Below are 27,313 nucleotides of genomic sequence, written 5' to 3'. Positions count from 1 at the left end.
TGAAGAAACAAAAAACGAGATCAAGTATTTATAGACATAACATAACATATTCTTGTTTAATTCACTCATTCACTTTTCTTTTATAATTACAGTATATTTTCTTGCATTCTATTAAACCGTTAGTTAAGTACTGTTTAAGTTATCTTTTTATATTGATAATTAAACCAGTTCTGTTGTTGTCATTAAATTCAAATTATTATTTTAGAATAAAAATATATTATTAGTCAAACATCCAGAAACAGCTAAAGAAACTTCAGTAAAAATAAACACAGCCAACAGCCTGGGAAACATTTTGGTTTTATCATTTGCAGTGAGGTTCACATTGAATAAAGACAAACTTATTTGTGTCTTTAGTTTTAAGAAATAGTAGAAAAGGAAAAAGCACTCTAGACATGCTGAAACTCAGTCTTATAACAGCACAATTTTCTCAGCAGCATTACAAAATATGTATTCAGCAGGAACAAACTAACTGAATTCAACCAACCTATGAATTATCTACAAATTCCTCTCCACTTCCTTATCAGATCCCAGAATGAATCCTAAATGTCTCAAAAAAATCCCAAATCCAAAACAAACCCACAACACCATGGGATAGATCAACAGTAGGACAGTGGGATTTCTATGCTTTTACTTCAACACTAGAATTCTTTCATCCTTTCCCTTCTCTAGCTTTGTTTGCTCAATAATTTAGTACTGATCGTATTGTTTCAGAGTTACCTTATACTTATCAAGTTTATTATCATCAGTACCTTTCATTTTAATATTCAGAAATACAAACAGGCATTCACAAAGAGTTTGGTAATACAGAACACATAAGCAGACAAATACATCATGGTTAAAATCAACACAGAAATCTCTACTTGAAAGCTTTTAGTCTTGGAAACTTAAGTTCTTTCTTAAGCTGTCATACATTGAACAAAAACCCGCAATCATCCAATACACTGCAACAAAGAAATGCAAAGGAGAAGTCCAAGAATTTGTTTAGCACACAGTATCATGCTTCTAACTTGAAGTACCCACAATATGGTTTTCAGTTTACCTTATTTCCTCAGACTGTCCTGGCATGAATAGACCAAAGTATTAATGAACTGTGGAACTGAGCCACACAAATTTTGAAGGATATAACAGATTCTCAAAAAAATTATAATAAAATAATAAGAATGGACAAATGAAATTTCATAGTAATCACTATTTTTAAAGAGATGGCCTCACTGATGTTACAAATAACAGAGAAACAACACTAAAAACACTTTATAGCATTCCCATGATCATTAGAATCAGTGAAGTCTGGTTTGCCATTGGTATATGTGAAACAGTCCCTCACAGAAGCCCAGCTCCCTTCCATGTCACTGAGTCTGACCAATCGATCTTCCTTTGATATTTTCTTCTGGGCATGTTGCATAGGACTGTTTTGGAGCTTGGCTGGCTATCCAAGACATGTTTCAATCAGTCAGCTGACTGCTACCCTACAGAATATGTAAATGGCTAATTTATAACTTCTTTCTTTCAGATAAGGAAATAATTTTGGTCTGCCAATTTTCATGAAACTTGGAAGAACTTAACATCTTTGAGGATCCTAGCCATCTGTCAAATCTCCTTGGAATAGACAAAAGCTACTGAAGTACAGGCACTGGCAGACCATATGCATTGACAGCATATACTTTGTTTTCTTTAATACACAAAAACCCCCACCTCTCTACTTGGAGGGTCCCTACAGTGACTGCCTTCATTTATTTCATAACATTTCTATCAAACTGTGTTTTGCAGGGTTCTTAAACTTCAATATTTTATAAGTAAAACATATACAGGTGAAAAAGAAAAAGACAAGATTTTGTACATACGTACTAAAGAACAATACAGAAAAAAGACAAAAACAAGTGAGAGAAGAGAATATGAAGGTGCTGGCAATAGCAAAGAAAAGCAGTGGGATAGTGCATTCAAGGAATTAAAAGTGCTTGCAAGTGAGGTTAGAAAACATATTACACAGTAGGGAAAAGGACTAAGTAAAAAAAAATACAAAGGTGACAAAGTAAATGTGAACTAAATGAAAAAAAAAGAGAGAAACTGACAAAGTGACAATCCACATAAAAATGACAAAGGATCTGAAACAAAAAAAAAGAAATTGATTATTTAATTAAGCATTCAGAAAGTTCCATGACAGAGTAGATGGGTTCTAACTAGGTCGAGAAATTATTTTCTCTTTAATGATGACAGAAGCATAGAAGAAGGTGAAAACAGATTCTATTTGCAAAATAATGCCTCAATGGATTGGAAGATCCAAGGCAATTTCAACTAAATCTAAACCATTTCTGACAGATGCATTCAAATCTGTTTTAAAATCTTTTAGTCACAGTTTCTACAAGATGTCTAGGCAAACTTAAACTAAACTTAACCATCTTTGTCATTAGTTAGCTATCTTAATGTATAATGTAATCTCCTTGTCACATCTGTCTGGACCCAGAAAATAACAGATTGCATTCATCTTGTAAACAACTCCCTAAGCATTTGAGAACTGCTATCTCTTTCCTTCTCTACACTAAACAGACAAAATTCTTCTAATTTTTTGCACACACACCCTCCTGCCTCAGAGATTATACTTTCCAACTGTTTTGCTACTCTCTTCCTCCAAGAAGAGTGGGCAATTCTTTTGTTTTCATATCCTGATAAAGATCTTGCTTCTATCACAACAGCATGACACTGGTTTTCATGTTTAGCACTGCAACCTACAGAACTTTAGGTACCTTATCTAGCATTTCCTTGTCCTCTGTACATAATATTTCTGCTCATGGATGGTACTTTGTACTTGTTCTTCCTCATTTGCATCCTGTTCTCTGACTTCTCAAGATCATTTCAAATCCCAAATGACCCTGTCCTCCAGAATGCTTGCAGCTCCCCTCCATCAAGCCATTGGGTCCATATTGAGAAAGAATGATGTAGTTAAGTGCTTGCAGTCAGCATTATTCCATTGTTCTACAGTGTCATGATAATACATGGTTTTGTCACTTCTATACTCTTTTGAAGGAAAAAAAGGAGAAATAAACATTTTAAAATGCCTATCCATGTCTATTTGATTTCCCATTTTAAGCTGCATGTATTTTATTACTTTATGTTTCAGAGGGACTTGAAGTTAAATAGTAATTTTATCCATTATGTATATTATATAAATAGTTTAGTTGCAAAGATTGGAGAAACAAACTGAGTCGAAAATTTGGCAGGATCATGCAATCGATTTAAAATAAAAAAGGGAACACAACACACCACTAAATAACATGAAATTGCATCTGCGTGTTTTCTAGTTTGAAGAGAAGATCCTGCCAAATTCCAAATCAAGTGCTGAGTAACTGTAACTACAAACACCTTCTTGTTCAGTTGGTGTAAGATGTATTTTTTGTTACTGCTTAGATCTTAGCCACTAATTAATTCTTTATGCTATATAGAAAACTTGTTTAAAAAGAAAATCAAGAGAAAATATTTTTAATTTATACAGTCTTAGACTCCTTTTTTAAGGATTCAACATTAAAGGAAAGACTAAATTACACAACTGAATATAGCTACATTAAGAGTACATTCTTGTATCTGTCATGCCATACAACCTTTAGAAAATGACAGCTTTGGGACAAAGTGCTGCATGACAGGAAAATAAAATAAAATAATAAAAAGGAAGAGGAAGAAAAAAAGACTAAAAAAGTAGAAAAGTAGTGATAGATAAAAAACCAACAATATCCCCAAACTAACTGGAGGTGCTGCTCACTCAAACAAATTCTTTCTCACCATCTGTCTTCCAAAGTGGGACATCCTAAACTATAAAAATTTTTCTCTAGAAAATGTAATCATTACCTTTACTTGGTGTTTGTGTCCCATAATTTAGCAATTCAACTTAAATTTTCAAGCAAAACTAAAAACACACAGCAAAATGAACACATAAGTAAATTTCTAAGCTTTACATGAGATTTTGCTACATACTTGAGCAAAAAGAATGCAAGAAAGACTTTTTCTATATTTATTCTGTCTCTAAATTTCTTCTTTACCACAGATTTGTTCTCAAATACATAATAGTTCACACTATGTACACAGTTAAAGGTCATATAAACATCCAGGTTCTGCTAGAGAAAGAGCTTTAACTTTTTATCCATAGGCACAGGCTGGCATAATCTTTAGTTCCTTTAATCTCCTTGATGGGAGTGATCCACTATGCCAGTGCAAAGCCCTTTCAGATGCATATGGTTAGCCTACAAGCTGAAATAAAATTCTAACATCACCCTTCGAAAGGGGACACCTACCCTCATTCTGTCTTCACTTCAACAATTTCAGACCTACTTGTCCTATTATGCAAAATATCAACCCTGAAACAACCATCTAGAGTGCAGTTACTGCTACCATGTCATCTTTTCATTTAACTCCGTCTGAAAGCTTTTTACAAAAAGGCTTATAGAAGACTATCTATACCACTGACCATCATATCTACATCTTAATACCAGATCTTAAAGTTAGGAAAACTCTAATCTCACACAGCCTGTATGCTCTGAAAAGATGAGAGCACAAAAATTGAGAGCCCCACAGCAGGGAAGCAGGCTTAGGAGATACATGTATCATTTTTGCCATGATAGTGGTGCAGTCTCACTAGAGACAGCCATACTGCAACTCTATGAGGAATATTCTTAGAGGACTACAAATCAAGCACCTCCAAACCCTTAGTAAATCTCTCAATTCCCAAAAGCTTATGCAAAAAAAGGGATCTCATTGTGTTAACAAACATATTCCGTTTTCCAGTCAGGGCAATTTGAAAGAACACAACCAGTCCCAAGATGATCACATACTGGATTTTCATTTGGGGTCACGACCAGCCCCTAAACTTTCAACATACATCTCAATATGATCAATACAGGAAAACAAGAAGGGATTTCTACTCAGGGTATGTTCTGCTGAAGCACAACAGTGAAGCCTCCAGGTGCTGCTTCCATGAGCCAATCCCTGGGAACATTCAAGGCAAGGTTGGATGGGGCTCTGAGCAACATGTTCTAGTGGAAAGTGTCCCTGACCATGGCAGGGGCTATAGAAATAGATGATCTTTAAGGCCCAACCCAAACCATTCTATGATCCCTGAGGGAAACTCAGAACCTGCTCTGTACCCCACTTCTGCCAGATCAGTGCTTTCCAACTTGCAGTGCTTGCACGGCCAATGCCCTGAAATCATATCGATTTTACACATTTCCAGTTACAACTTTGCTACTGAGGTTGACTGTGCAATGAAGTCTTGTAACAGTCAACATTGCTCCATGGTCCAAAATTTGGGAACTACTGTCTCAAAGAAAAAAACTCATCTTGGTTTAATTCTTTCCTATACACTTTGTTAGCTACTAATAAACCTGGGCCGGTTCCCATGGTCGCTGCCAGTACTGATTATTAAAATCCAGTCCCGGAAATTCTTGCATGATGTGAAAAGACTTTTCATGCAAATTTAAGTAGAGATTAGGACTCACTGAGGGCTCAAATAGCACTCAATTAAATCTGGTTCCCTCATGAGAAGTATGTGCTCAGCCTTCTATACTTCTACTTCACTTTAAAGGTAAGAGGTTAAAATCGAGTTAGAGGAATAGGTAAAGTGTGCCCCACTTGTATTTACTCCTAGATTTCCCCTGATTTCTCTTTCAATACCTTGTACCACATCAGGAAAAAAAAAAAAGAAGAGAAATTTAGGAGACAGTCCAAAAATCAAAAAATCACTTTCTCCTGCATTCTGTGTCTTTTTCATCACTTCTTTGAGTAGTCTTTATGTGAATTCTACTATGCTTGACTTCAGTTAATGTGTTTTTAATGAGAAAAAAAAAAAAGAGGGGTGATGAAGTCTTTACCTTACCTGACTTTACTTCCTCAATATAATCTTGGTGAAGACAAGATAGGGAGCTTCTAAAGTAATCACATAAAAGGGGTGGGTTCAAAATTCTCCAGGTTATTAAATCTATAGCATACAAAGACTAACATTCTGTTGTCCTGGTAACGTCTAGGTTACCGCTGAAATATTGGAGTAACAGATGGTTCACAAACCTGAAGGAATATTGTCCAGTTTCTATGTACTACTACTACCATGCCCATTTAAGTATCAAAAGGATAAAAAGTTTCAGATGTGTTATTATGACTAAAATTATTTTAAGTCAAAGTGTATCAAGCTACAAAGCAAGTCTAAGAGCTATTGGTACAGGTGTTACAAAAGCATCTGTAAAGAATGGCAATGTCAGCTACACATCTTCACTCTTCTGATGGGCTCCATTAGCGGCACTTGCCAGTACTACCATTAATCCCTTCTAATATATTGTAGGTTCAGCATTTTTAGCAAGTACCACTGAACAAAGGAACCTGTAAAACAGACATTGACTTCAAATCCAGTTCTACCACTGATGTTTTCCATACCTGGTAAATAGAGGGGCAACTTCTATTTACAACATTCCTCATGGCAAATAGAGGGGCAACTTGAAAAGCAGTCAAAACTACACTTATCTCTCCAATAATGTTGCATTGAGATAGATATCTCAAAAGGAAAAAAAACCCTTTTAAAGAGAACAAAAAAATAATCTTCAGTACCCAAGAAAGATGTGGGCCAGCAGTTATCAGGAGAAAAAGTACCACATTCTGATATTTTACAGGCTTCGAAATCACAATTTTAACCTTTACCAAGACTGAAGAAAGGAGATAGGTAAAGGTGACAGATACTGCATTTTTACTTTTCCTGGCTACATTGAGGACTTCAGATCCCCAAGCTGTTGTAGATATTTCTCATATTTTCATTTATCACTTCTTATTTTGGAATACATAGCTTTCGTTTTCCAAGGCGAAAGGAAAACACTTGAAGCAATAGAAGTCACTCTTTTGAGTCACAAATATAGGACAAGTTTCACCATTACTGTGCTTGATCTTGTGGAGTAGTTATTGATCTTACTAACAACTGTGAAACAAAGAACATGTTGTCTAACATTCTGACACCTATCATAAGAGTACTGTGGTCATTCTTATTTGTAGATTTCTCAAACAAATAAAGGAAAAAAGTCATTTAGATAGTTGCCAGTTATCAGTTGATATTTTTGAAAAATTTAGATGTTGTTAGTAAAAACTAGATTTATCCTGAATTTGAGCGCCTTTGTAGTTAGCTGCATAATTTATTCATAAATGGGAATAAAGCTGCAAGAGTGTATTAATATATTCATTAATCTCATAAAAAACATTGTCTGGTGCCTTTTTTTCTTAGAATAACATTAAGATTACTCTTACAGTTAAACACTGAAAGTTAGGATTTAAAAATTGTTGAAAAGAAGCAGGACTAAGTACATCATGTTTTAATTATGTATAGGTATATTAAGAAAAATTTTAAAGTTTTACAATTACAGAATTATAAGCATAAAAAAACCTCCATGTAGATGCTCAACTCCTAGTTAGTGTTTTACCAACTAAGTATTTCCTGTGAACATCTCTTTACACCTTTCTTATAACCTTTCATCCTCATTAACTAGTCAACTAAGACTTTGACAGAACTAGGAAAATCCTGCAGATGTACTATATGTTTTGTGAATTTTTCACAGATTTATTTTATAATCCAGGGAATGTAAAATTAAACAATAGAGAATATTGCAAAACCACATCATATTATAAAATATAGATTATTTTACTCTCCTGTAGGCTTCTTCCACTGTCCAAATCTGCTTTTTTTCCTTTGTTATTGTCAGAAAAATCTATACTAGATCAATCCATAAAGGAAGTGCAGATGGTCTGCATGGTGTGTGTCGCAGAATAGGAAGATTTGAAAATGTGGGACCAATTGTGCCTTTTTTCCAGCCTACAAACACTGCATACACTGCAAACAGAAGCCACAAGAAGTCAAGCACTGAATGCTGAATTGTGATGCTAAATTTGGGGTCCACTTCCTTAATCTTCCCCTCTGTGACACAACTAAGAAATCTGTACGTGAATGAAAAAAAAAAACTACAAAAGCAAACATAGCATTATGTATCTTCTCCACTAATGGAGGAGACAAAAGAACAAATATTGGAGAGATGTAAGTCACATCAGAAGCAGCAACAGGCCAGCATCCATAGCAGTATTTCTATGCCTAACTGCTAACTAGGGACTTAATGCTTTCACTTAGAATGAAGTACCTAAAACCATCTACAACTTATAATTTTAAGACCTGAGTTTACACTTCTCCTGTGCCACATCTCTGGTCTGCATGTCAAGAAATGGAATGGAGTTGCCCAGTCTGATTTGTCTAAGTGGCTGAAGTGGCCTTGAACCCCACTGTTGCTAAAATAACCCAGCTTTTATTCTCTTCCTTTTTTTTTCCTTTTCATACTTAATCACTAATAAATGATTAGATGTCAAAATTGTGGCTTCAATTACATATATGAGAGTGTAACTGACTTAACACAAATTTTGTGTAGCTTAACACAATAAGAGCTTAACACAAATTTATCAATAATTCAACACAAATTTAATAGCTTAACACAAATTTTGGCAATGTATAAACTACAAGATAGTCCTACTCAGCTTGCAATGCTAATAGGAACATATAAAGTTGACATTCCCCCTCAATTGCTCATTAAATGCATTACAAATGTTTCAGCAGATTCAAGGAGAAAATTTACTTGTTTAGAAGCACACCATTTGCATTAAGTACATTTTCGGAACAAAACTTGAGGTTTCCTTTTAAAAAATTTTTACATTTTCAGCCTTTATGCAATATTTTAATAATACAGTGTTGTCTCATGTGGGAAAATAGAATATGTGTTCCAGAATCACTTCATAATGTCTACTTTCTACAAATCAAATAGTGCAAAATTAATTGTATTTAGCATAATGAGTTTTCCATTCTGCAACTTTGAGAAACTCCTAGTATGACGGAGGAAAGTTTAAGTTCTTCCTGTATCACACTGACAACTCATCACGTAATATTTAGGGTGACGGAAAATTAAGTGTACTGCAGGATGTACTACCATTGTCTCATCCCCAGTTCTCACAATTACATTTCAGGGCAAAATGTGAATAACACTCCAAAAGCAGCTATATTATTGGGATGAGCCAATTTTCACCTGCTGTATGGTCTTAAAGGTTTCTCCCAAAGTGGGGGCAATATCCAAATCATTCTTCACTGGTTATTGTGGGATGGACTGAATTGTTGAGTCTTGAACTACACAGCTAGTACTGAAGAGAGTCTGAAAGTGTTCAGACCAACGATTCAGAATGGAGGTTTTATCTGTCAGAAGCGTTTGACCATCTGCGCTGAGTAGGGGGCTTTGTACCTGGTATGTAGGCCCGTATGCTGTTTTCAGGGCCTCATAGAATCCTCTGTGATCACCTGTATCTGCATATAATTGAGTTTTCTCAGCTAGATTGATCCACCACTTGTTCTGGATGTCACGGAGTTTCTGTTGGAGCTTGCTACATGCAAGACAAAAGGCTGTTTTTCTTACATGACAGGAAGGCTGAGCAAGATGTGCTTGGTGAGCGGTTCTCTTCTTCCTCAACAATTCCTGGATCTCTTGATTGTTTTCATCAAACCAGTCCTTGTTCTTCTTGAAGGAGAACCCTAAGGTTTCTTCAGAGGACTGCTGGATGCTGTTTTTAATATGGTGAAAATTGGCAAGGCAGCTGGGATTGATGGAATTCCACCTGAAATCTGGAAACATGGGGGCCTTGCTCTCCATGCTAAATTTCACGAGTTTGTAGTGCGCTGTTGGGAACTAGGCGAACTCCCATCAGATCTTCATGATGCAGTCATCATCACCTTGTATAAGAAAAAAGGAGTTAAATCAGACTGTTCAAATTACCGTGGTATTACTCTGCTCTCCATTGCTGGCAAAATCCTGGCAAGAATACTTTTGAACAGATTAATACCCGCTATAGCAGAAGGAATTCTACCTGAAAGCCACTGTGGTTTCAGAGCCAACAGGAGTACCACAGACATGGTATTTGTTCTCAGACAACTGCAAGAGAAGTGTAGGGAACAGAATAAAGGTCTCTATGTAACCTTTGTTGATCTCATCAAGGCTTTTGATACTGTGAGCAGAAAAGGTCTATGGCAGATTTTGGAACGTTTAGGATGTCCCCCCAAGTTCCTTAAAATGATCATCTCACTCCATGAGGATCAGCACAGCCAAGTCAGATATGGTGATGCACCTTCTGAGCCCTTTCTAATAAAGAATGGTGTGAAACAAGGCTGCGTTCTTGCACCAACTCTATTCACAATCTTTTTCAGCATGATGCTCCAAAGGGCCACAGCAGACCTCAATGATCAGGATGGTATCTACATTCGATACCGTACTGATGGAAGCCTATTCAACCTAAGGCGACTGAAGGCCCACACTAAGACCTTAAACCATCTTGTCTGGGAGCTGCTTTATGCTGATGATGCCGCCCTTGTTGCCCACACAGAAGCAGCTCTGCAGCATTTAACATCCTGCTTTGCAGACGCTGCTGAGCTCTTTGGGCTGGAAGTCAGCTTAAAGAAGACAGAAGTTCTCCATCAACCTGCACCTCAGGAAGTCTTCCATCATCCCCATATCACCATTGGCCAATCAGAGCTCAAATCAGTCCAGCAGTTTAATTACCTAGGCAGCCTCATCTCCTCAGAGAGTAAGATCGACGGAGAGATAGACAACAGGTTAGCAAAGGCATATAGTGCTTTCAGAAAACTCCATAAAAGAGTATGGCGTAATAAACACTTGAAGAAAAGTACAAAGATCAATGTTTACAAAGCCATTGTGCTGTCTACTCTTTTATATGGTTCTGAATCATGGGTCATCTACCACCACCACCTGTGTCTCTTAGAACGCTTCCATCAACGCTGCCTCTGTACAATCCTTAACATCCACAGGTCAGATTATGTGACCAATACATCTGTTCTAGAACGAGCAGCAGTCACAAGTATTGAGGTCATGTTACTGAGAACACAGCTGCGTTGGGCAGGACACGTCTCAAGGATGAAAGATCACCGCCACCCTAAGATCTTGCTTTATGGTGAACTTGCCACCGGTTGCCGCAAGAGAGGAGCCCTGAAGAAAAGATACAAGGACTCCCTGAAACAACATCTCAGCCTTGGCCATATTGATCATCATAGCTGGTCTACTCTGGCCTCTAATCGGGAGGTCTGGAGACACACCATCTATAATGCTGCTGCTTCCTTTGAGAAAGCACGCAGAATCACTCTTGAGGAGAAAAGACAGCGCAGAAAGAACCGTGTCTTGCAGAATATACCACCTAAGGAGTCCTTCTGCTGTGCCTTTTGCAATCGGACATGTCTATCTCGTATTGGCCTTATTAGCCACCAGCGTGCTTGTAACAAATGTGGATAGAGCCTTTCCCAAATCTTCGCTCGCGAAGCCTACCCATGGTGATGATGATGATGTATTGGAATGAGCCCTAAACAGCGAGGGTGTCTTATAAAAGTTCATGGAAAAGCATGAAACAGAGATTTTTTGGAAGAATTTTTTATTGCATCTTATGGACTATTCTATTAAATGTATTGGTCTGTCGCAGGGTATCTTGTCTTGAGGCCTGGTCCGGTGGGGGAAGAAAGACGCACAAGACACACAAGACACACAAGGATAGTGAGACGAGATGTCTGCCTGCTCAGTGCAGCAGGCAGCCTTTATTGAGTTTGCCAACTTCACACACAACACAAACATATTCCCACAACAACACCCAGGAATCCAAGCACCTGCACATTATCAAACCATCTTAACCTTGTACTCCCTGCAACCCAAGGCCGTGTCCATGGAAACCATCTAACCAGCTCCACTGCTCCCATGGAACATGGCCTCACTTTTGCACTACCTCAAACTTTAATTGTGGGGCTTCCCCCCACATTGGTCAATTTTATAATGGTGTGCTACGATTACTCAGATTACATTAATAACTGCAAAAGACTAGTCAGATGTAATAAAAACAAGCCACTTCAGATCATTACTCTAGCAATGGAGAAGAGCTTCATATGAAAACTGGAGGGAGAGGATTTTCTGGCAAGTTATAAACCTCACATTTTTTTATTAGGGTCTCAAAAACGCTGTATTTAAATTGCCTTGCTTAAGCAGGGAGGTAGGACCAGATGACCTCCAGAGGTCCCTTACAACCTCAACTATTCTGTGATTCTGTGTGAAATGCTGAAGTATTTGAGTTAAATTTGGGGAGGCATAGTTTTAATCCCTCAAGGCATTACACACATAAGTCAGAGAAACACTAGGTATAGGTTTCTTGCATCTGGATTGGCTGCTTCATTACTGGGTTACTGAATAGAAGCAGTCTCTGTGTATGGGGATGTCTATAAACTTTTCTTTCAGTTGCTGGAAAATAAAAATTATATTACAGCAAAACAATATGTTTAATTTAGCATAAAACTCTTTTCCTATTGTAAAAAACCAGAAATTTGGTTCTTTATGACTTACTCCCACCACATATATTCTTCGCTCTGCCTGAGAAGGCAAATATTCATGAAAATCTCTTTAGAACACACTGCAGCTATGACAATGCTGGAAAGCCAAATATTATGCTTAAAAACAGTGTCTTGGCTGCCTAAACTAATACCCTTGTACATGATTGTTATCATCGCCTCTCACAAAATTGCAACATTTCATGTGCTAAAATTCAAGTTCAGTGACAAGGGTTAGCTTGTCTATGTATATAAATGCCATTTCTGTTCCATTCTCTAACTGTAACAGGGATTCTGGATGATACTTACATCCTTTTTTCTACCTAACCAATTTTCGTTTTTTTTATTCCTGCAAATCTAAAAGAAATTGTCACTAAAAGAATAGAATTTCTCACTTGAGTCGAGTTGGTTTGCATTGAACAGCTGATAAAGATCATATCTAGTATCAAAATACAAGGTACAGGGAGACAGACGTTGTCTTCCGATCATTATGAGGTGAGAGATGCAAATTTCTGTGACAGAGCTGTTGATAACTCAGAAGATGCTGCTGTGAATTTAAAAAGAAAAATTATCCACTCAGATCTGCACAGGAAAACAAGATGAGGCATGTGAAGATAATACACACAAACACAGGCTACAGGCATAATACACACAAAGTAATTTAAAATAGACAGTAACAACCAAGGTATTAATAATAGATATGGAAATGCTACACTGTGTGGAAGGACATAAAACTGTAAAACTATGGTTGACTTTATATTCATTTAACGGTAATTTATGGATTGGAAAATTCTGAAACCAGGACTTAAAAATGACATAAAAATCAATTTTTGAAAAATAAACAAAACAAAAACATTAATTGAAACCAGCTGAGCATTTCCTCCCAAGAAATACATTTGTGTCTAAGAAATCTTAAAATATGGATCTATGTTTCTACATAATCTAGAACATGTAGATTAATTCATGATTTTCAGCACTCCTAACTAGAAATTGCTCATTAGGAAAACCACTACCAGTAGCTATTTCACTGATTCACTGTCACTACTTCACTTTATAAAGTTCTTACTTTGCAACAGTGTAGTATCATAAATCTTTGTCTGAGAAGGCATACAAAGCCCATTATGGACAAAGACAAGCATTCCACAGGCTTTAGTGTAGACTAATGTGTGAATTAATGTGTACACATCTCCAAATATAAAAAGAACACATATCCTGTAAACAAATTTTTAACCTAGAGGAATTTATTAAAATTAACACAGAAAAGCACATGTATTCTTTCCTTTTCTTCTCCCCTAAGATCCCTTCCTTAACTAAGTACTCCTGAAAGATGGTACTGAGCCAGAAGAGGCTCCTGAATATATCTTAGATTACCATAATCATACACAGCAAGTGGCTGCATGGTACTTAGTTGCCAGCAGGGGTTAAACCACGACAATATTTATACACAATATAATAATAACAGCAGCAGAACACAGTGATATAAATTTGAGATGCTTTTCCACATTTTTAAAAAAACTACAATACACTTAACAATGAGAAAAATAGTAAATGTAAATACCTCTCAAAGTGTGCTCCTGGCAACCAAAACAGTTTATTCACTTGGAAGTTGTCTGAAAGTTGAAGTCTTGCCAATAATTTCATCTTATCTCATACATCTGGCAAACTATAATTTTTATTTATTATATTTATTATATTTATTATATGGCTTAAATGAAGCTTAAGGAAAATACTTTAAGAAAGATAAAAAGAATAATTGTTTTCATAACATTCATTTTTTTCAAACCACAACTGATATACTCAAATATGCATCTCCTCTGTCTGAACTGACATTCAAAAGTTGTGTCACAAAAAACTCTAATGTCTTAAAATTTTGTAGTTTTGATTAGCTATCAAGAAGAAAGCAGATTAAGCATCATACATTTTAGTGACTTTTGAGAAAGCAATTGTGTTTTCTAAATATCAGCATGTTGCCTCGATAATGCAATTAATTAAATCATATGTATTGACAATAGTCCAGGTACTCACAGCACTGATGCTCTTAGATATGCAATTATATTTTATAGTTTGAACTTTTACTAAAATAGCCCTCATAGGAAAAGTTTTAAGGAATCCAATAGTAAAGAGACATTTTTTCTGAATTTTTAAAATCTACAATGAATGTAATGAATTTTTAATCTAGCGAAGATTTTCAGATAAGTCTAAAATGCATGTTATCTGTTAATGATTGTAAATTCTTATTTTGCATCATTATCTTCACAGATATTACTGAATAATAAAATGCTCATGAATGTGTACTGTCTAAATTGTCTAGAAGCATATGTAATAAAAGAACAAAAGAGAAAGGAAAGAATGGATCCCCTATTCTTATTTGTATGTTCAAGCATGTGAACTATTATCTGCTATCTTACTTTTAAAACTTGCAAAATCTGTTAAATACGTTCAAAAGTAAGAACATATGTTTATTTCAAAGGTGAAAATGAAGCCATGTAAAAACTTATTATGTAATAAAGAAATGTTTCTTTTCTCTACAGTATGTATAAATGCACCTAGTATTTTGGACATATTGTAGTTTCTCCACATTTCAAACAGAATTCCTTTTCTGGATAAAATGGTTCTATCGCAAGATCCTCCTAGGACCTTTCATTTAGAAAACACTGCAGCAGATACAGATGAATTAAAAGCTGTTATAGATTGAGTAAAATAGAATTATCTGACAAAAATATAGGTGTTTTTTCCAGAAATTCTGTAGTGAATCTAGCTAGAATTTTAATTCCATTAAGATTCACTATTTTATCATCTGGATTTTTACATTGTTTGTTGAAGCACAAGTGAGAAGCCAGAGGCATCCTGAAGATTTAGTCTACGGCAGCAGAGTCTAGGAAAGAGGTGTTTGGCTGCTGAATGAGTTATCTGAAATAAAAGGTGAAAGTAAATGCATCTGGAATCTGAAATTTTTATTTCAATGAAATGGAAATTGGGGGAGGGAGGGAATGTCACTCTAAATCAGTCTACAAAAACAGTGTTCATATTTCCAGCAACATGGTTGATTCATATAAAAATGTGAACCAAATTGAAACCTTTTCCTTTAATAAAGTCAATTATTTTCTGTTGATATTTGCTTTGACGTCCTTTGCTTTGACACCAAAATGATATTTTCGAGTCTCCAAACTATTCCATTCCAAATTTATCTTTTCATTTCTCAGAACAGCTCTTTTGTAATGTTTTCATAGTCTACAGAAACAATATCTACACAAAGTAATGCTCTATTGGTTATGGGAACATTCAAAAAGAAATATGTTACCTATCACATCTTTATTTGTGGGTCTCACAATTTATTAGTAATATTTGTTCTGCAATTTGTTTCTAAAAAAGGCTAGTGTTCCCATAATAACACTGTTCCTTATAATTTTTAGAGCTGTTATATATATGGAAATAATCTAAAAACATTCACTGGTACAGGAAGTTTATATATTTATACATTTTATGCATGAAGCACAGATATATTTTCGTACTGCCTGTATTTCTGTTACATTTAAATAATGAACACTGTCCCAAATCAGAGAGTATCTTCTACGGATTTCCACAATAAAAAGTTCTGACCAGAGAGAAAAAGAAATAAAAACAATTCCTAACACATAAAAATTATGTTAAATAAAAAAAATTAGTTAATATTCCCTATTCAGCCATTCCAGATTTAATAACAGTTCTACTTACCAAACAGTATTTAACTATGACAGTAGTCTACCTCTTGTTCTTTTAAATGTGTTTTATCTGGGCAGAGTTTTTAATCAACATTCACAGACTGATTATTCTCTTAATTCTGTGAATAACCAAGTAACAGCGACAAGATACATTTTAACAATAGTCAAGGTTTTAAAATATTCTAATATTATTGGGATATTCTTGTTAATCACTGAAAGTAAGCCAGTGTTCATTTACAATGAAAGAAAATGAATAGTGCACAAAAACAACTAAAAATGCCAATCTTTATCTGCAACTGATCTGCATTTTTATGGTATCATTATGAAATAGTAATTTATAATTAAGACTTAATTGTCATGAGGAATTAGTTTAAATGAATTATTGATGGTGTCCTAAAGAAAATAGTCAATTTAAACAAAAGAGAGCCTGTTAATTAAGTTTATTACTCTCAATAAAACGAACAGTGATATTTTAATTATATTTTCAGTTACCCAGTTCAGAAAACATGACAAATCTGTTACTTTCTAATGACATTTTTAGAACTAGTTGTTTTTTATGAAGTGAATAGCCATATCACTTCTGATGGAACTCTGCTTTTAGATGATAATGAAAGACAACATGCATGTACGTTTATAAAATGTTACGTGTGCTGGCAAGTGTTAGTTGTGCTTTTCACTTGCCAATATTGCTGCCCTTGCAAATTCTAAGGCTCATAGAATGATGCCCATGATCCATGTATTACACAAGCATGAATTTCAGCAAGATGTGTAAAATCAACATTACCAGGTTATATAGCGAGGGCTGACCTCACTTCTAATTCCCCAATTTTGAGCTTGCATTAATGTCAGTTGAAAGTTCTCTGTTGTTCTTTGGCTCTTTCAACATGAATGACATTTTTTAAGACTGCAAAATACAATAATAAGGAGAATTATCAAAAACACTAAAGGTGAAATAAGTTTATACCTTTGTGTACTTCTTTTAACTGAGAAAATTAAAATCTGGGAAAATTATTAAAGTAAGGCTAGATGTTTGTATAAAGTTTGGCAAAGCTATTGAAGATTTATTTCCATATATGTAAAATGCTGCCTACCACTCACTTCATAAAAGAAAGCACTTCACGCATGTATCATCTGAATTCTTTAAAGGTTTACACAGATTTAAATAATTATTCAATACAAATTATCATTTGTGGTCTCACGGACTAAGAATAAAGGGTAGAATTGCAGAATTCCTTCATTACTAACCAAATGTGTACTATAAAGGTCTCCTGGAGAAAGTGAGCTCCAAACAGCTGTGTTACATTTTTAATGTATTTGTCTGGAACGAATTGCTTGCCTTTATTCAGTCTGTACAATACACATGAATTACAACAACATTGCCAAGATGTATCAGAGAAGGACAAATCAAAAATGTAGGGAACAGATATATCCCAAATATGGTCATAATTATTCCGTAAATTACTAGAAGGCATGTCAACAGCACTATGAATAGTATTGACTTTCATTCCTCAGTTACAAAATGTAATACATTTTCTGAATTATTTATTTGGAAGAAGAAAGTATCAGTTTCCAAGCAAAATGTAAGTGAACTGTCTGAAGCATTGTATTGAGCTTGTGTGGCCAGATTTTGGTAGAGAGAGGCTGCAGGAGTGGTTTCTATGAGATGCTGCTGGAAGCTCTTTCCCAATGAACTATAGAGCCAATGCCATCCAGCTCCAAGATGGACCTGCTGCTGGCCAAGGCTGATCCCATCAGTGACATCACCTCAGGGATACCAGAGTTAAGAACAAGAGGAAAAAAAATGTGCAATTCAAGTCAGAGAGAGGAGTGAGAACATGCGAGAGAAACAGCCCTGCAGACACCAAGGTCAGTGGAGAAGGAGGGGGAGGAGGTGCTCCAGGCGCCGGGACAAAGATTCCCCGGCAGACCATGGTGAGGCAGCTGTCCCTCTGCAGCCCATGGAAGTCCATGGTGGAGCAGAGATCCATCTGCAGCCCATGGAGGACTGCAGCAAATAGATGCCCAAAGGAGATCATGACCCCATGGGAAGTCCACACTGGAGCAGGTTTGCTGGCAGGCCTTGATACCCTGTGGAGAACCATGCTGGAGCAGCCTCTTCCTGAAAGACTGTTCCCTGTCAGAGGGACCTATGCTGGAGCAGGGGAAGGAGCGTGAGAGAGTGTGTGATGAACTGACTGCAACCCCCATTCCCTGGTGAATGATCTCTCCCTGCCCTTATCCCAACCCAAGAGCCTTTCGTTCTATTTTCTCTCCAGCTGAGGAGGGGAGGGATAGAGCAGCTTTGGTGGGAACCTGGTGTCCAGACCAGGGTCAACCCACCCATCATAGGTGCATAAATCCAAACTACCTGCATCTCAATCTTTTTACATTTTAAATCCAACAATTATGGAACACACTAAGACTGTTAAAATATGGAACAAATATACCACATAGAATTATTGAACTTCAGAAAGCTATTGAATTTAGGAAAAATGGTCAAAACCTATAAGTTTCAGATAGAATAATATTCTGTAAGCTGAAATATCCAACTGTAGAAGATAGAACACTACTGCCAGTGTTCAAAGAATACTGAGAATTTGCATTTTAAAAGAATAACAGTCTGGAAAAAAAATGGAACAGTGGCAGCTAAAAGAGTCAATACATCACATTTTAAATGTAATTATATTTATTCCTCACTTTTTGATCACAAAATATTATTTAATCTTGTGACTTTCTCCTACCTTTTCCCTCTCATTGCTGATGAAAACAAAACCCACTTCTTTGCATAGTGGAAGTGCATACATTTATTTGGGGACAAAACAAACAGCAGGAACAGTGTTGTGTACCTCTCCTTGGAAACACATAAAAATAATGTAGACCTATTTATTACCTCAGTTTGTGCAGTCTTTTTCAAATATCATACAACTGCCATTTACTATATAAAGAAATATATATAAATTCTTTCACATGGTAGCCTGAGAGACCAAACCAAGATCAGATTTCCTCTTTATTCCATGATGCATACATACCAAGAGATTTTCAGTCCCTGTTCTGACAAGCTTTCAATTTGAATAAGCAAGGAAGACAAATGGAGGAAGAAATGAAATATTAATATCTCTAGTTTGAGATGGAGAACTGTGCTAGAGAAAAAAAAACAACTGACTTCCCGGGATTGAAAGACAGAGCACTCAGGATCTGAGTGTACAATTTCTGTGATAGTGCTGCATCTCGATTTGAACATTTTCTTTCTTCTACGCCTCACAGGATTTCACATATGATACTTTTTAAACCAAATCTGGTTTGCAGTCCTGACTACAGCGACCACAGTTTTGCTTGTTCAGACCAGAATAACCATCCTACATTTATTTTGGAACTTGAAACTCTTGTTCCAACCTCTTCCCAACAGAAGAAATGCCAAAGGAAAAGAATGTTTTAATAACGTATGGATAACCACAACAGTAAAGCTAAAGTAATTTTATGTGAAACTTGATCTTATGAAAGAAAATGTGTATATTTTAGCTAGCTTATTCACTATTTTAGAAAGTATAACTACATTAAAGTACGTAAATAAGATAATACCATCCTGTTTTTCAGAAGTAGAGATGGAGTATTAAGTGCCTTGCTAAATTCTTTGATTACAAGTAGACTGTTTTCTTACAATAAATCACTAAATGTAACCAGGAGTCCCATTGTACTCTGCTTGCTACCTTTAAGGTAGAGTTTGAGGTGCCTTGCCTGGCTGTTCACAGAAGGCATGCACAGAAGCAGCGTGGTAGCAAGCACGTGTGGAATGGGCAGCTCAACAAGCAGGCTCCATGGGACTTCATACATTTCCTGAAAAAGAAAATCTCGGGGAAAAGATTTGGGGTTTGTGAGTTTGGATTAAGGCATTCGTGCCTGAGCCTAATTCAGGCATTTGAGCCTTTTCTTGGCCTGTAAGCATGAGAAATATTTCTTAGGATTACCTCATGGATGCATGAAATTAATCCCTCATGTAAACGTTTACAGAACTGGCCTTCAAAACAGTTAATTAGAGGAACAGCATTATATACATCTTAGTAACCTTGGACTAATCCTGATGTGAAAAACTGAAAATGAACAATTTTTCTTTGAAATTGCTAAATTCACTTACAGGCTGAGTGGACCTGGGATAGGATGTGGCTGCAGTGTATGGGGTTGGGCTGCTTAGTGAGCATCAATTAGCTGAAAAATAGCAGTAATCTCTGTCACGTGGTAGATTAAAAACACATCTTTGTATTTTTGCTGTCCGTGCTCTTGCATAATAGCTAACGTATACCGTCATGCAGCATGCCATGTAAATTTTGTATAGGCTGTGGGCTGGCAAATTTCCATCCAAGAATTAAGCCAGTATATGTTGTGTTTTGTTTAAGGAAGTTTTACAGTTGGCTTTTTGCTGCTGAGCTGTAACACTCCAATTTAGCTACCTGAAATATAACTGGATTGGTGTAAGTGATGTTTTCATTTCAACAATGCTTATTAATAAAAGACATTGCCATATGCTCTGAAAAACTGCTTGTAATGCGCTCCTTTTACCAATTACCTTGATTTTTATAAATAATCAATTTAGACCTTTTTGATCAAATAAAGGCAACTTCTCCTTTTTGTATAAAAATTCTTTTATTTTTGGTGTATGTAAATGGCTTGCCTTCATAAAGGCAGGGTACATGCTGTGCATGCAGAGTATTATTCTTTTGTAACTATTTTCAGTAATTATGCATAACTATTTTCTTTCCTTTTTCATAAGTTGCAGCAGGATGAATGCAGCAAATTATAAGGTTATTTTAATCGTCTCTTAAATGCAAATGGAGTAGACCAACCTAGTCAGACATAAAGGCAGTTATCAGAGATGATACTCTCCTGTTAAAAATGAGTTAGATTCTTTTATTTCCCCAAATAACTCCCTTACAGGTTTCCCCCCTTATAATTACTCTGTATAACCTAAAAGCCAGCTATTTGAAGTGATTGATCTAAAAAGCTCACAGTCCACAAACCTTTATTATAAATTGCACACTTACTTATAATCTGCCTTGTAACCTTTACTTCCTGTCCCTGTCCTAGCCTCAGGCTCTGAAAAGAGGAGTCATCTGCCATGCAAATCCTTAAATTTTCCAAATTAGCCTTCCAGTAACTTGTCATAATTTATTGAAAGTGTTTCCAACCCATAAACTTCACAAGGGCCATATAAAACCCAATGTATTTATGTAGTTAACTAGCAGTACTGACAGTGAACATCCATAGGTACAAATCCTTCTAGAGAACATACAAAATCATCTGTGTCTGTGTTTAATTAGTTTTTAAATGGTAACTTGAAATTAACTTTCTTACCTTATAAACTCACATATTTAAAAGGATGCTTAAAAAATATCTGGAGGTTAGAGAGTTCAAAAATTAATTTCTATGTGTTATCCCAATATCTTACTACATGACCTGTTACTAGAAAAGTGCTACATTCACTTTTGATTTTTTAATAATTTACAAAGAAACAGCAGATCCAGACATCATAGGTATGCATCCCCTCTATGTGCTCTCTGCAATCCAGCCAAATAGTTTCCAGTATATGTATCACCTGCTGCCATGTTGTAAGCCTGGTTCTACTAATGTTTAAATGTTTTCTTAACACAACTAATCTCATGAACTTCAGTGGGCTACTCACATATCTCAAATTGAAAAATGTATAGAACTGGGAATAGTCAGGGCTTCAGACTTCATCTTGCTTTAAACTGAAATATCATTGGCTGGGCCAATACATGCCAATTAAACTGTGATGTGTCATATGTTCAGTATTGATATTATATTTTGATTTAGTTTTGTAGCCTATAATGAGCATGATGAACTGTAAAAATGAATAGAAATGAAAGTTTTACTTCTTAACTATAATGGGAAATTTTTTCTTACAAAAGGTAAAAGGTAGTATCAAATATTAATTTTCTTTATTTCTTAAAGGTCTAAGTGATCTGTGGTTGAATGGTTGGAGTATAGAAAATGGATGGCTCACAGGAATAGAGTTGTCCTCGCATGAGCATAAGTTTATCTGAGATATATAACAGAGAGTAGCTGAGAATAAAAAAAGAAAAATGATTGAAGACATCAAGCACAAAAAACTCTGACATTAAAATTTTTAACCTCATTGTTCTGACTAGCATGTTTCTAATTAAGACTATTGCTTTCTTGTGTGATATTCATAGAATTTTTAAACTTGTTATGTATTAACAGTTTAAAAAGAGTATATAAGTCAAATGTGCATAGCTTTAACTTATATATACATACACACACAATATATATATTGTTTTTGTTGAGATGCCTACAAACTAATGTTTGATGTGGTTACCCCACTACATTCGCACTCCCAAAGACCAGTCTTTGCCCCAAATTACAACATAGACATTTCTACAGATAATAAGAAAATACTGTCATTTGAATAACTATGTTATTTGGTTTTTATTTGGCTTCTATTATTTTTAGGCTCAAATAGCTAATATAAGACAATATGTAAAATGGCACCGATGCTGCAAGTACTGGTATGAATGGGGTGTCTTGCAGAGCTGGGGCCTTGATCAGCAGAACTACAGAATAACAGAATCATTAAGATTGGAAAAGATCTCCAAGATCATTGAGTCAACCTCTGATTGAACACCTCCATGCCAACTCAACCACAGCACTAAGTGCCATGTCCAGTAATTTCTTGAACACCTCCAGGGACGGTGACTCCACCTGGGCAGTTCATTGCAATGCCTGAAAACCCTTTCCATGAAGAAATTCTTCCTAACGTCCAACCTGAACCTCCTTCGGCGCAGCCTGAGGCTACACTCTCTTGTCACTAGTTGACTGGGAGAAGAGACCGATGCCAACCTTGCCTCCTTTCCTCCAGGTTAAACAACTCCAACTCCCTCAGCTGCTCCTCATATGGCTTAATCTCTAGACCCTTCATGAGCCTTGTTGCCCTTCTATGGACATGCTCCAGCACCTCAGCCTCTTTCTTTGCTCCAAGAATGCACAGATTCCTCTTCTAACTTCAGGAGAGAAGATGGTTGTTCTTCCTGGAGAACTGGCACAGCTCCAATAGAGAAATGTAATGTAATACACCTAGATCAGAGTTGTTTATTGACCTGTACTGAAGCATCACATGATGTGCAGGATAACTGATGGTTCTTTTCACAGCCATAAAGGACCAGCAAAGGAGAAAACCCTCCACCACATCTGCAGCAAGAACTTTGACTAAACATAAAAAAAGATTCCCCAAACTGAAGTTGCTTTTTCACATCAGTGCACCTGAGAAATGCCCTCTGCCATTTTGCACCAATACTGCATCAACCATATTCTCCTTCCTAAGAATGTGGTGCTAATAAACTCATATTTTATTTCTCTGCTATTTTTTGTTACTGTCTAAAAGTTTCTGATCCGTGCAGATAGTTACATGCAAGTAGCAGAAGGCTGGCCAGAGTGACTTGTTCATTTGTCTTATAATGCAGATAAGTCAAGGAAAAGCAATCTATTATGCACAAACAATTCAAAATATTTCTAAGTTGCCCTTGGCAAGCAGGTGCAAGCAGGTGTGCACTTATCCCAAAGATAGCTTAAATTTATGTAGTCCTTTACCCCTAAAAAGCTTGAGAAACAACCTAAACTCAAACTCCCCTTTTTGCAGGATTCCAGGGGTTTGCACTTACAAAGTCAAATTTGAATTGCAAATCTGTAGTACAACAATGATCCTTATTACTCTTCTTGCTGTTGGACTGCGTGTTTTGCGTCTGATTGTGTTACTACAGCAGGTTTAGAGATCCTCAGCCTAGCAACATTTAGCTCAATGTGTGTAGCACTCCAGGCATTAGTTCAGGAAATTATTTATGTGATTACATGACAGGTTACTCCTTAAACTTGTAATTAGTCCATTGAGAAGGTCTTCCAAGATTTTTTGGTTGTTTCTTTTTTTTTTTTTTAGGTTAGCTTTTAAGTCTCTTTTAAAATTCTCCTTAAAATTCCAGTCCTTCATCAGCTTCACCATAACTTGATGATGACCATTCATATACATTTTCAGAAAAAAAAATTACTCATTGTAAGAAGTTTAATTGTACTAATTCTTACACCCCTCATTTTTGGCCAAAAACAGAGAAGAAAGCAATTGTAAACACTCTGTTTGGTCGTTTTATGATTGTCTACTACAGACAGATAGCTAGATAGCTGAAATAACTGCCCAAAGGGGCTGTGATATCGGTCATGCACAGAAAAAAATAATGCAGGGGGTAGGTTGTAATGGTATTGCATGAGTAACTTGTCTTAATTTTAAGTATTAAGCTTCAGTCTTTCATATCAAGTTCTGGCCACGAGTACTTGTCCTGTAATTGTTGGTTTGTTGTGACAACTTGAGACTTACAATGAGCATGTTGTACAAATTTTGCTTGATATTCCTCTAGTACGCCTTCACAATTCCTTGAAATTCCATATAACTTGAAGTGATATTTCATTACATATCTATCTTGTGGGTGAAGTTCATTCTGAAGGCTGAAATATGGTATTAGAACAGCATCCATGCATCTGGAAATCCTGAATCACTTTCTAGATAAGAAGATATGTAATTTCTATTAAATCAGACACTGCAAGTAAACAGTTTCAAATTTTTCTCCTGTAATTGCATATTTATAACCCATGCACCAACTTCCACATAATCATCTAGATAAACATCTAAAAAAGAGCAGATGAGATAAGCTATCAGTTGCTGTGGTTTTGATTTGACTAAACTGTGTCATATAAAAATGAAAGTAATCTTGTGAGCTATCTGCAGACAGTTCCTGCTCCTCTGAGGTTTACAGAACTGCCAGGAGGTGTGATCTGTACGCAGTTGGAGTGCAATGCCTCAGAGGCAGGTTCCCTACTCTTCTGTTGTGTATGCACAAAGAAATGTTTTCTTTCCAACATTTTTATGGCATCTTGTAAACTGTTCATGTTTCAAAGACAATGGTCTTCTCACAGAAATTGTCCCCATGGATTTGGGTAAGGGTGGCCTTATATGTGTAGTATGAAAAATGATGGCCAGCATGGCTGAGGGAAGTGCTGCCTGGAGGTAGTTTGGAAGGTGACTGCATAGTAAGCTCTCCATGCTGGGGATATCACTGCTCATCTGTTGGGAGGACAAAGTGGACCTCAGGTTAGCTGCAACCAAGTTTATTAGATCAGCTGCAATGCCATAAAAAAGACCTGAGTGTTTATCTGGCTGCTAGAGGGCTAGAAGGGAGAAAAGGAAGTAATCCTACATCGAGAGTATTTGGCCATTCCTGGTCTGAGACTAAAGTAGTGACAATTGAGGTGAACTCTAAAGCAAACAGAATAGATTCTGTGTATTCACAGTCAAACCTTTCATTGTTTGAAGATTTGTTATGATGAGATATGTCTCAGGTAAATTTTAGATATTAGAGTGCACTGTTATTAATAGTTCTGCATGTATTGCACATTTAGGAATAAATGTACATAATTTAGGTGTACATAAATAATGTACACCTTGATTTGAGACCTGAAAAATATGGTTGTGATTCTTCTTTTTTTTTTTTTTTCTGGGAAGAGTGAGCTCTTCATATTCTATGACCCTTTCCAATCCCAAAGAAGAGATGGCGTGCTCAAGAAAAGACTACTCTGTTCATCTGATTTAGTATTTAGCAAAATTTAACTTTCACCCTCCTGTATTGACATGTTCAAGTATAGCCTGTAGGGTTTGTATTTTTCATCAGCTTCAGAAGACTTTCCAAATACAGTAACATCATTCAGATAATACTAGATTCTGAGCTTGTTATTAAGAATTATTAATATTAATATTTGAAAAGCTCTGGATGTTGATTCAGGTCCATATGGCGTATGATTAAAAGAGAACAGTTCCATTAAGTGTAATAAATGCTATGAAACTCAAACTGTCTGGATACTAGGCAATAGACATTCTTTAAATCAAGAGTATAAATCATACTCTACAACTATGACAGCAATATCTGTAAATGGTTAACTGTCAATCCAAATGGCTTTGGTTTCCCTAAGTCCACACAAAACCAAATACTCTAGTTTGCTTTCTGTCACCACTGTGCTGACACTAATTTAGGAAATGCAATTTCTCCATTAGTATCATTCTGGGAGATCCCTGGTGGCCTAGTGGTTAGCATGCAGGACTCTCACTGCTGCGACCCGGGTTCGATTCCTCGGTCTCCCGGGCAGATGGAGCCCGTTAGGCCGGTGAGGCCATCCATCTATGAGAAGGTCACTCTAAACAAACCTACGTCCCGAGGACCTCACTGCCATTGTCCAAGCTTGCTTGGCCCCGGCAGATGAACCTTAGGATTAAAGGGCGGGCTTAGTTCAGCGCAGGCTGTGTCTCACCTAAAAAATCCATTGCGCAGGCTGGAAAGGTAAAAGACCTTTCCCCAGATCTTTGTTCGTGAAGACTGGCCATTATTATTAGACATTATTATCATTCTGGGATATTTTTTTAATTATCTTGTTACTCAGCATCTCTTGTTCAATTGTAGAGAATATAATTTCCATTGTAGAAGTGGCACATTAGATTGAATTGCCGTGCTGTGAATAAATCATTCTGCACACATATGGCATTTCCATGTACCAGCTGATACTACTTCTTTTGTAAGAGCTGAAACTGGAATTTGCATTGCAGCAGCATTTCATTGTATTGAAGCAATGCATATTTATATTTATATATATATATACTTGCATAAGTAGTTGAGTTCACAGATTTCTGTGAAAAGGAGTATTACTGTACACAAAAATAAAAATCAACAGTACTTATCAAAAGTAATTTTTCTATGCATGAAACAACAAGAACAGTGTTCTTCAGGTAGCTCACTAGATAATGTCAAGCCTCAAACTTCTATAACGTTTCAGGTAAATGCATTCACTGGGTACTGCAGCTCAGAAATCAGCCTCCAATGTTATTTTAGTATCATATGACCGTTCTACTGACACAAGTAACTGAACTCAAATGCATCCATAATAAATAACTGCTTCCATCTGTGGTCAAAAAGTAACATCTGGCACATCACATAAATATTGGTTAGGTAAAAATTCATTATATATTTTAATGTAACATCTTTCTGCAGTATTTGCAGGTTATCCAATCTGGTTTACAATGTGCTGTAAATATTTACACACACACATATACACATTTATATGTGCTACATATACTGAGCTTTTA

General features: G+C 36.2%; 1 protein-coding gene across 1 annotated transcript in view; it reads right to left on the bottom strand.

Moving 5' to 3' along the window:
• The window catches only part of CCDC178 (coiled-coil domain containing 178), a 158,028-nt gene extending 156,589 nt beyond the window's left edge, over nucleotides 1–1,439 (bottom strand). Inside the window, 1 exon segment of the mRNA XM_027675643.1 lies at nucleotides 1,361–1,439. Coding sequence (XP_027531444.1) covers nucleotides 1,361–1,439 — 79 coding nt within the window.
• Between the last annotated feature and the right edge of the window lie 25,874 nt (nucleotides 1,440–27,313).

Source organism: Neopelma chrysocephalum, unplaced genomic scaffold, assembly GCF_003984885.1.
Source record: "Neopelma chrysocephalum unplaced genomic scaffold, ASM398488v2 Primary Assembly neopelma1_22, whole genome shotgun sequence".
Lineage (NCBI taxonomy): Eukaryota > Metazoa > Chordata > Aves > Passeriformes > Pipridae > Neopelma > Neopelma chrysocephalum.
This window is presented reverse-complemented; position numbering and strand designations above follow the sequence as displayed.